We start from the raw sequence: 9330 nt of genomic DNA, 5'->3' as shown, positions 1-9330 counted from the left end.
GGGTGCCCTCGTGGGCCTAACAATGCAAAAGGGGTCGCGCCGGACTGAAAAGCAGGGGACCCAGGTCCGGGGAGGCCGGGGCAAAGTGAGCGCAGCTGCCAAAGTCTGCTGCCCGGGTCAGCAAAACTTTGTCTCTCAGTGCGCAGGCGCAGGGCAGGGTTGGGGGACAGGAGAGGGAGGGGAGGAATCCTGAGGCAAAGGGAGGAGGGAGGAAGAGAGGGAGGGAGGGAGGGAGGGAGGAGGGTGGTGGATTAAAATAAGTAGGCGGCTCGGTGCTAAGGGATGAGTGAGTCGGAGCTCGGTCTCTCCCCAGCAAGTTCTCAGCCGCTCCCGGTTCAGACCCAACCAGGGAGCCGCGAGCGGGGCTCATCATCCCGCGAAGGGCAGGACTCCGGGGCAGTCGAGCGCTCCCGCGTGTCGGGCGCTCGGAGTACCCGCAGCCGGAGAGGGGCCAGGACTCTAGAGCTCCGGGGGTGCCTGTGGAATCCAGCGCCTCTGGCTTCCCGGGTCCCCCGCAGCGGAGCCCCAGAGACACCCTCAGCCCGGGACCTCCGCGGAACAAGGTAACTGCAGCCCTGGGAGCCCCTGCTCAGAGAGGGGAATGCGGGCAGCACTCCCGGGTCCCCTGTCACACTGCGGCGGGTGTCTCCTCTCTCTGGGTCCCAGAAGGAAGCTCCTCTTGCCAAACGAAGGCTGCAGGACCTTTGTGAAAGTGAGAGCAGCTGCAGCCCAGGGTGGTTGGGGGTGCTGGCTCAGGGACTTCCCGCGCGGGGTCTTCGGCCTCTGACCTCCGGGGAATGAGGGGGCGGGCCTCCACTACTGCTCCTTGCGCTGACCCGCTCCAAGGAATCCGCGGCGAGATGCCCGCGGACTTTGGAAGTCAGCCTGTGGGCCCCCCTCTAAGAAACCGAAGAAACTTCAGCGGGCACAAACTTTCCCGAGATGCACGCCTAGCCCAGTCTGACCTACTTTAGCTGACGAAGAAGGAAAAGAGAGTGGATGGATGGCCACGGCCGCAGCCGACGGCGCCAGGGACAGGTGCATGCCCCAGCCAGGTCGCGCTTTCCGTGCAAGTTTTTTTTTTTTTTTTTCTTTTTTTCTCTTTCGGAGTTACGCTCAGGTATCAGGCCCGCTGGACCGGGAGCTCAGCGCCGCGTGCCTGACCCAGCCTCGCACTTGTGCTCTGACTTTGGGGTGTTCTCTATAGGATAATTGCTCTGTGTAGTCAAGGCCTGGGGAGTAACCCGCAACTGTTTTGGTGCAGGGAGGCGTGAGGGAGGCGCGAACACTACTTCCCAATGGGAGACCCACACGCCTAAGTAGCGGAAACGCTGTGGGTGCCGTGAGTGTCTCCGGTTTGGGGCTTATAAGGGAAGGATTCGTTTCCTCCCCTGACTGTCCCCTAACTCAGCCTTCGGGAGAGAAGAGGGAAGTCGGAGGANAGAGGGAAAGAGGTGAGGGGCTGCCTGCGGAACTAATTTCTTTCCCGAAATGTCTCTGATCAGAAGAATGAAAACCCACATGCAGTCCTTTTTCAGCAGCTCGCGCAGTAGCGGGATAGGCTCTCAGGGTGTAAAGTAGCTCCGAGGGTTTCTTTGTTGCCACAATTTGGTAAATTTCAACCGGGCAAAGAGCTGCGCGCTGGCTTTTGGGAATATAAACCACGTGCAAAGCTAGTTCGTCTCCAGGATCACGGCCTCCTAGAGAAGAGAGGGCTGAGAGGGACAGGGGACGGCCAGTGGGTTGCTGTTCTATCCTAGGCTCCTCGAAGTAATTGCGATTTCATTAAGATTGGGGAACAGATCGCTAAGGACACAGCGGGCTTTTAAATGCCCCGGGATGGCCTCCTAGCCGAAGTGTTCGTTCGATCTCGTTTGTTGGGAGAATTCAACAGAAGTATCCGGTGGTGGTTAGTCTTCCCACCAGGGGTCTGGACGCCTGTCACCACGAGTGTGTTGGGGATTCGATGTCAAGGATGATTTTTTGGGGCTGCTGCTGGGCTCCTTCAGGCGCAAGCTCGTGGAGCTCGCTCCGTCCTCATTAATGCAAGCAGTTAACTCGCTCACGCTCAATTAGCCCCGAATAAACCACTTTAATAGACTCTGCACACTTCGTTAATGCCCTACGTAGGGCTGGCTGCAGACCTGAGATTGGCGCTCCACCGCGCGAGGGAAGCAGCTCCGACACTGCGCCGGGGACCCAGGCTCGGAAGCGCGAATTGCTTTTGCCGCGTGTAGTCGGGATCTTTACCCGCACCTCCCAGGTCCCGAGGCTCAAACTCCTTGCCAAGTGGCTGCCTGGCCCGGGGAGAGGTGTTTCCCCTCGCGTTTAAAAATCTAAAGCGTTCACACAAGGGTCCCCGGGGTCAGGGCAACGGGACCCGGATGGGATGGGAGTTCGTGCATCCTCTCGGGTGGGAGAGGAGAGTGTGAGACTGTTTTTCTCTTAGTTGACCGCCTGAAACCGGATCGCGCATTTGGCCCATTCTTGGTACTAGTGTAAAGAGCCACGTTTCGAACGAATTTCGTCCCCAGGCAAGTCGTTGGGGAGAGCCTGGGGAGCCCTGGCCTCGGAATGCGGCAGAAAATAAGAAACTGGCTGCGCAGCTGAAGAAAATAAATTGAGTGTTGGGGGAAACAAGATCGGGCAGATAGCCCGGAAAGGTTGGCTCCCAAGAGCAGTGATGGCTGCAAACGCCCCCTCCCCCTACGGAGCCCCAGGTCTTCTCGGCTCCTGGGGGTAGGAGAGGAAAGGCCAGGTTAGTAGCCGACGTTGGTGCGTTCCCCACCGGGGCACCGAGCGCGCTCGGGCCCTTGTGCAGCTCAGAGCCCCGCCACTGCCACCGCTCGCTTGGCCCGGGATAGGCCAAACACCGAGAGGAGCAAACACCGAGAGGAACAAGCTGAGGCCCCGGTGGCGCCCCCCGCCCAGGGAGCCGGAGATAAGGATCTGATTTCCAGCGCCTGGAGGGAAAGAAGAGGTGACATTAAATCAAAGAGCGCTCACCTCGCCTAAGTCTGGGCCAACCTTTGAAGTTGGCAAGTCTTCTCTTTCTCCCTTCTCCTTCCTCCCTCCTCCCCAATCCCAAACGGCCGGCCTTCTTTCTGGCCCACTTCGTATTTTGCCTCCCCATGTCTTAGCGCTCTGGGATGATCCCCACGCTCTAGGATCACGGGGCCACTGGTGATCCAAGCAGCAGAGAAGACTGGTCGGAAGGCTCTTCCACTCGGGTGGGCACTCCTGCTCCCGAGGCATGGTCACGGCAGGGTTGTGCCTCCCCTAGCCCCGAGGCTGAATTAATTGCTGTCTTTACCCTGGTTTTTCAGATGATTGCTAAGTAACCTCCTGCGGGAAATTTCTGCAGGCTCTCGGTGTTTTGCACCTTCCGCCCCCAGCAGAACCTCTTTCCCTACTGGCCCACTATTCCGGCAGTGACCTCTCTGCCAGCTTCCAAGGGAAAGTGTTTCTGGGTCAAGATTGTCCTTACTCCTTCCTGAACGGGCAGGGCACTCTCCCATTAAAAGCTTTGCTGCGGTGAAAGGCTGTGGAGTCTCTGACTGGGCCTTGTGGCCTTGGGCTGAGAGTAAGCTAGGCTAGGGAAGCTGTTTGGCGGGAGGGGGTCAATGTCTGCCCATGGAAGGAGCAGAACAGTGGCTGGCACAACTCAGGGAGGGGGATTTACTGAAGGTTAGAAGAGCAAGTGGATGAAGAGAAGAGGGGGAAATGAGAGGTAAAGGAAGAAGTGGGCAGCAGGGGATTGAGACAGGCAAGAAGGACTCCCCAAGTACCCTGCTCCCACAGTGATTTCTTAAGTAGCCCCCAGCTCAGAGCCCAGAGAGTTCAGCACTTGAGCCTCCCAAGGCCCCCCATGTACTTTCTACTTGCCTTCTCCTTTTTACTTCCATTGGACAGACTGAAAATTAGGAATGTCTGGGAGGCACAGAGATGAAAGGTCTCTCTGCAGAGCCCTGATCTGTCCATGGAGGCTGGAGACCCTGACCACACAGGCCAGGAGATGCCCTTCTGTTGGTCACTTCAGCTTCCTGGCCTTGCAGTTGGAGGGGCAGAGATCAAAGCAGCGGAGGCCCAGCCTCAGTGCTCTAGGCCATGGGCATACCCACCTGCCCAGGTGTCATGTCACATAGAAACATCCAGAGAACCCAAAGACAATGGCCCCCTTTTTTTTAATGGGGTAGGGAGGGCACTGAAGCTCCCTTGTGTGTGACTGCAGATGTTTGAATGAGTAAATGAATGTGGGTGTCAGTGTCCTGGCTGAAACGAAGGTGATCCCCAGGGGCTAAGGTAAGGAGTCAGTCCAAAAGCAGAGAGGGTGGTGTCAACAGGGCTCATTAATAGTGAGGCAGAAAAGATGACATGTGAGGAGAAAGATGACATGTCGTCTGGAAGCCAAATTGAAGCTCGGCTACTAGAGCTTTGAATGCACAGGGGCTGGGAGACACAGAGATTTGTGTGTGTTCGTATGTGTGCTGTCTCTCTATGAGGCCCTTCATGGGTTCGGTGCAATCCCCTCTATGTGTGTGTGTGTGTGTGTGTGTGTGTGTGTGTGCGTGCGCGCGCGCGCATGGGCGTGTGGAACCACATTCGGGCCAGTTCCTGCATTTTGTTGAGTAGTATAACACCGATCATCTCAGTTTATCTTTGCACCTTGTTGTCAACTGCTTCAGAACCTGTGAATCCGTGTTTATCTGTCATTGTGCATTTCTATGTTTGTTTATCTGCATATGAATGTGTAAGTGTGCTTCCAAGTTCCTGTTCTCTTTGCAGGAGAGTGCAATTCTGTGTTGACTCAGGCTTGTGTGGATGTAAATTTCCACACACCAGTTTCCCTGTGCCACTGCCTTTCTCAGTGCTCTGGACACGGGAGGCCCTCACTTAAGTTGGTTGAGTTGTATAGGATTTAGTTTCCCTGCTGGTTTCTGTAGCAAGTTGTGTGTCTCTGCGAAGGCCATTTGGAGGGAGCCCTGCATCAGAGAGGGTTCCATCTTCTCTGTGAGGGCAGTGGGTTCCCTCAGTGGGGTCTTAGACTCCCAGCATCAGCTCTGGGGGACAGAGAGGGTGTGGCTGGGCTGGAATTCAGAAGGAGGGCGACCTACCCTGAGCTTCTCTTTTTCTCTCCCTTCTTTTTTCTTCTTTCCTTTGTAGATTGAGATTGAGAATCCACTGCAACTACCACCACAATGGGCAGCAAAACCTTGCCAGCGCCAGTGCCCATTCATCCATCCCTGCAGCTCACCAACTACTCCTTCCTCCAGGCAGTGAACGGCCTGCCCACAGTGCCCTCGGACCACCTGCCCAACCTGTACGGTTTCAGTGCGTTGCACGCTGTGCACCTGCACCAGTGGACGCTGGGCTACCCTGCCATGCACTTGCCGCGCTCCTCTTTCTCCAAAGTGCCGGGCGCCATGTCCAGCCTGGTGGACACACGCTTCCAACTGCCCGCCTTTCCCTGGTTTCCTCATGTAATCCAGCCTAAGCCCGAGATCACCGTTGGAGGCAGCGGCCCTTCCGCACTCAAGACCAAGCCACGCTTTGATTTTGCCAACCTGGCTTTGGCTGCCACGCAAGAAGATCCATCCAAGCTTGGCCGGGGGGAGGGTCCCGGGTCCCCCGCTGGTGGGCTAGGCGCCCTCCTGGATGTAACCAAGCTGTCCCCAGAAAAGAAGCCCACAAGGGGACGCCTGCCTTCCAAGACCAAGAAGGAGTTCGTCTGCAAGTTCTGTGGCCGCCACTTCACGAAGTCCTACAACCTCCTTATCCATGAGCGGACGCACACGGATGAACGGCCCTACACCTGTGACATCTGCCACAAAGCCTTCCGGAGGCAAGACCACTTACGGGACCACAGGTACTATGGGGTGGCTCCCCAGAAAAGCTGTCTGTCTCTGTTCTCACCATCCTCCTCCCTAATGAGGCTGTTCTTGAGCCCAGCTCTGGCTCCAAGCATCACAGTTTCTGAGAAATCTCTACTGTAGCAAAGGAAGCCCGACAAGGTTCAGGGGTAGGTTCTTGGAGCATGGGTGGAGAGAGCATGGGAAGAATAAGTCAGGTCTCCATGAGCTCCAGACAGGCAGGCACAGCTTCCTAACTCGTTCTTCCATCTGCAGCGCTGTCCAATACAAGTTTCTGCGGTGATGGAAAGCGGGACCCATGACACATGTCACCACTGAGCACTTGAAATATACAACTGGTGTGACTGCAAGATTAACTTTTTAGTTTTACTTAATTTTAATTTTAATAACTACGTGTGGCTAGTGGCTGCCAGCTTGGACAGCAGAGCTCCAGCAAGTTGTCACCCCTCCCAGGTCCCCTTGTTCACCTTTGTTGTTAACCCAAGCCTTATAAGGAAACCGGGCTTGTCCCTCAGGGGAAGGCAGGGATGGGCCTAGCTGGACCTGTTGACGGATCTGATGGATCAGACATTGCCTCTGGGTTTCCTTCACCTCCCTAATCTATCCACAAACTTCGCATTTTGCCCACTCCACACTAGGTACCCCCCACGTCCCCCCTTTCTTTTGAGGGCAAGCACCTCATTGCTATGGGAGGGGATCTTGGATAACTGTTTATAACATTACATCATTTTGCAAAGATTAATTTCTCTGTTTTTGCTTTCAGATATATTCACTCCAAAGAGAAGCCTTTCAAATGTCAAGAGTGTGGGAAAGGATTCTGCCAGTCCAGGACTCTCGCTGTCCACAAGACGCTACACTCACAGGTGAAGGAGCTCAAAACCTCCAAGATCAAATGCTAAAGAGAGCCTCCGGGTCACCAGTACCCTGGGTCACGCTGCCCCCTCCTCCAGAGGGACCAGAAGCCGAAGGCGACTCTGGCGGGCAGCGGGAGGGGTTCCCGGGACCTTCCCCTATCCCAAACTTGTCCCTTGGGTCCCGGGCGCACGCAGAACTCGAGAGCCCCGCCCCGAGCCGTGACCCCAGCCGCCCGGGCGGCTCCCCCAGGACGCGGCTAAAGTCTTGGCCAAAAGGCGGTACTCACGTGGCGGAAGGGAAACTGCATTTAAAAAAAGAACGAAAGCTCCGCGGAGCCGCAGCGGCGCCTCTCCCAGAAGTATTACTTTTTCTATTGTTATTTTATACGTTTTCTTTATTATTTTTTTCTTTGACCATATAAGCTTGTAACTCTGCCTGCGGAGAGAGAGGGGAGAGGGAAAGAGGTTCTGCGCGTTCGCAGCTTCCACCCCCTCCTCCCGTCCCCACCCCACCCCGGGAGCCTGCAAAAGTGTAATCCATGTATCTGCTTCAGCAGCCCGGCCCTTGGGACCGCGGGGCCACGGATGCCCCCTCCCTGCTCCGCCGCGCCGCGCCGCCGGTCGTTGGCCCTCGGACTGGGACCGCGGGGCGGAGGGCCTTGGGCCCTGGGGCCGGAGGGGGCCCGGCCTCCGGCTCCCCTGCTCCGCCGCCCAGTCACCACCGGCGAGCAGCCGGCTAGGAGCAGGGCGTTGTATTGCGATTGGCACTTTATGCTGACCATCGGTAACGGACATTTATCACTGGAGTTTTTTAAAATATGAAATAAACGGTTATTTTACAGGCATTGCAGGATGGGTATTTTCCCTCCCAAACACAGGAAACTGGGAGGCTCCTTTCCTCGAGAGGAGCAGGTTTCCCTACCCGCTCCAACCTGTCCCACTTCCCGAACCCGGGCATTATTGAGGTGCTAGGATTGAGATGGGTGGAGAAGCCTCTTCTATCCCTGTGTTGGTCTACCTCGGATCCCGTCCCAGGTTTATTTTCTTACTTCACTCCTCCATTTCGGTCTTAGGTCTCAGTGTCCTCACTCCTCACCAAAGGGCTGGGAGTTCGTAAAGAAATCGAGCCTGCGGCCAGTACATCGGCCGTGAGAAATCTCAACGTCTCCAGGTGCCCGGGTCGTATAGGGTCCACTAAGGGAACAGAATGTCACCCACCTCTCCGACCAAAGGCTTCTGTACTGACCTTCTGCATCAGCTCTGGGGAGGGAAGGGGGTGCCTTCACAGATAGCCTCAGGACCAGTACTGTCCCCTGGGCCCCAATACTCGGCTACACGTGCACAATCGCCGCTGCCTCCCCAAAGCCCCACACCTACAACGCTCCCTCCGTTAGGATCCCCCAGACACAGTTCTCTGTCTGGGGCTCGTCCCCTGCCCGGAGCGCGGCTCCACGCCGGCGAAGATTCCCTACAGTTTTTTAAAGCCTTGTTAGGAATGGCGGGGGCGGGCGCCCTGGGAGGCCCGGGACGTTTAGGAGGAGAAATCTGAGTCCGCCCTCCACAAGTTGAACCTTCCCCGGGGCGTCTAGTTTTCCCACAATTAGAGGCCAGGCCGCCGGGGGCTCTCCTGCTTGGGGCGGGGCGGGGCTCCCCAGCTCCAGAGTCCTGACCGCAGGGCGGTGCAGGCGGTGACGCCCGCGGCCTTTCCCAAGCCGAGCGCGCGGCCTCTCGGGCTTCTGTGCCCGGCTCTCAGCGGCCGCGGAGACGGCTGGGTCGCGCTTCCCGGCCGCGGGGACCCAAAGACCCAGCCTCAGGCAGGGCCCTGCGGACTGAGAAAGGAAGCCCGGGCAGTAGGAGTTAAAACGCTCTAGCCTTTTACTGCACCATCCCCACCTCCTCCGGGCCAGCCTCTCCGCCCCGTATGGGCTTGAACTTCGCGGTTCCGGAGCCCAACTTGCCCCTGTGACCCTGCCTGGGCCGGCGCTGATGAGCCTGGCCCTCCGCGTTCAGAGCCACGCTGCCCCCTGCTGGACAGGCCTGGACGGGCGGCCCAGGACTGGGGCACGTCACTGTGTCCTGCAGCACAACCCATCTAGAGGAACTCTCTAGATGAACTCTCCGCTACAGGCCGTGTCCACCACTCATCTAGATGTCTGGTCTTGCCCTCAAAACTTTCTCGACCCGTCCTATGGCCCACTGCTAATGACTGTCCGTTGCCGGGTTTGAACCGGCCTGGGGGATCTCCTCTAGCGGAGCAAGATCCCAGCCCTTCTTCCCCCAGCTTCATAAGGACGCTCCCCAGGAGAGAAGTGGAGTCTGGATGCCAGAGAACGGTGATTTCTGGGAGCAGAAGGAAGGGTTAGTCCGTGGGTTTTGGGCTTCGACGGCTTTAGCCCAGCCAGCGCAGGCCGTAGTAAGGTGTGCGCACTTGGCCATGGCTTACGTTAGGGGCCATGGCTTATGTTAGGGCCCATGGCAGGAGCCACATCCGTTCCTTTATTAGCTCCGTGAGGTCGGGGGACGTGGCTGTTCTAAGATGACGACAGTACCTGGGTACACGCGGCCGCTAAGGAAAGCTTTGGGCACCTCCGAGGACCCGTGAGAGA

At 57.3% G+C, this 9330-nt stretch overlaps 1 protein-coding gene across 1 annotated transcript; it reads left to right on the top strand.

The window, feature by feature from the left end:
* The first annotated feature begins 278 nt into the window (after positions 1-278).
* Positions 279-7569, top strand: OSR1 (odd-skipped related transcription factor 1). Its single transcript, XM_008700397.2, is given in 4 exon segments — positions 279-563; positions 5164-5866; positions 6634-6745; positions 6747-7569. Coding segments are annotated over 3 exon segments (981 nt in total). The 5' UTR covers positions 279-563; positions 5164-5198; the 3' UTR covers positions 6948-7569.
* Positions 7570-9330: the final 1761 nt, after the last annotated feature.

This window comes from Ursus maritimus, unplaced genomic scaffold (genome assembly GCF_017311325.1).
Source record: "Ursus maritimus isolate PB19 unplaced genomic scaffold, ASM1731132v1 scaffold_6, whole genome shotgun sequence".
In the NCBI taxonomy this organism is placed as follows: Eukaryota; Metazoa; Chordata; class Mammalia; order Carnivora; family Ursidae; genus Ursus; species Ursus maritimus.
Note: the sequence above shows the minus strand (reverse complement) of the source record. Positions and strands in the feature narration are given on the sequence as shown.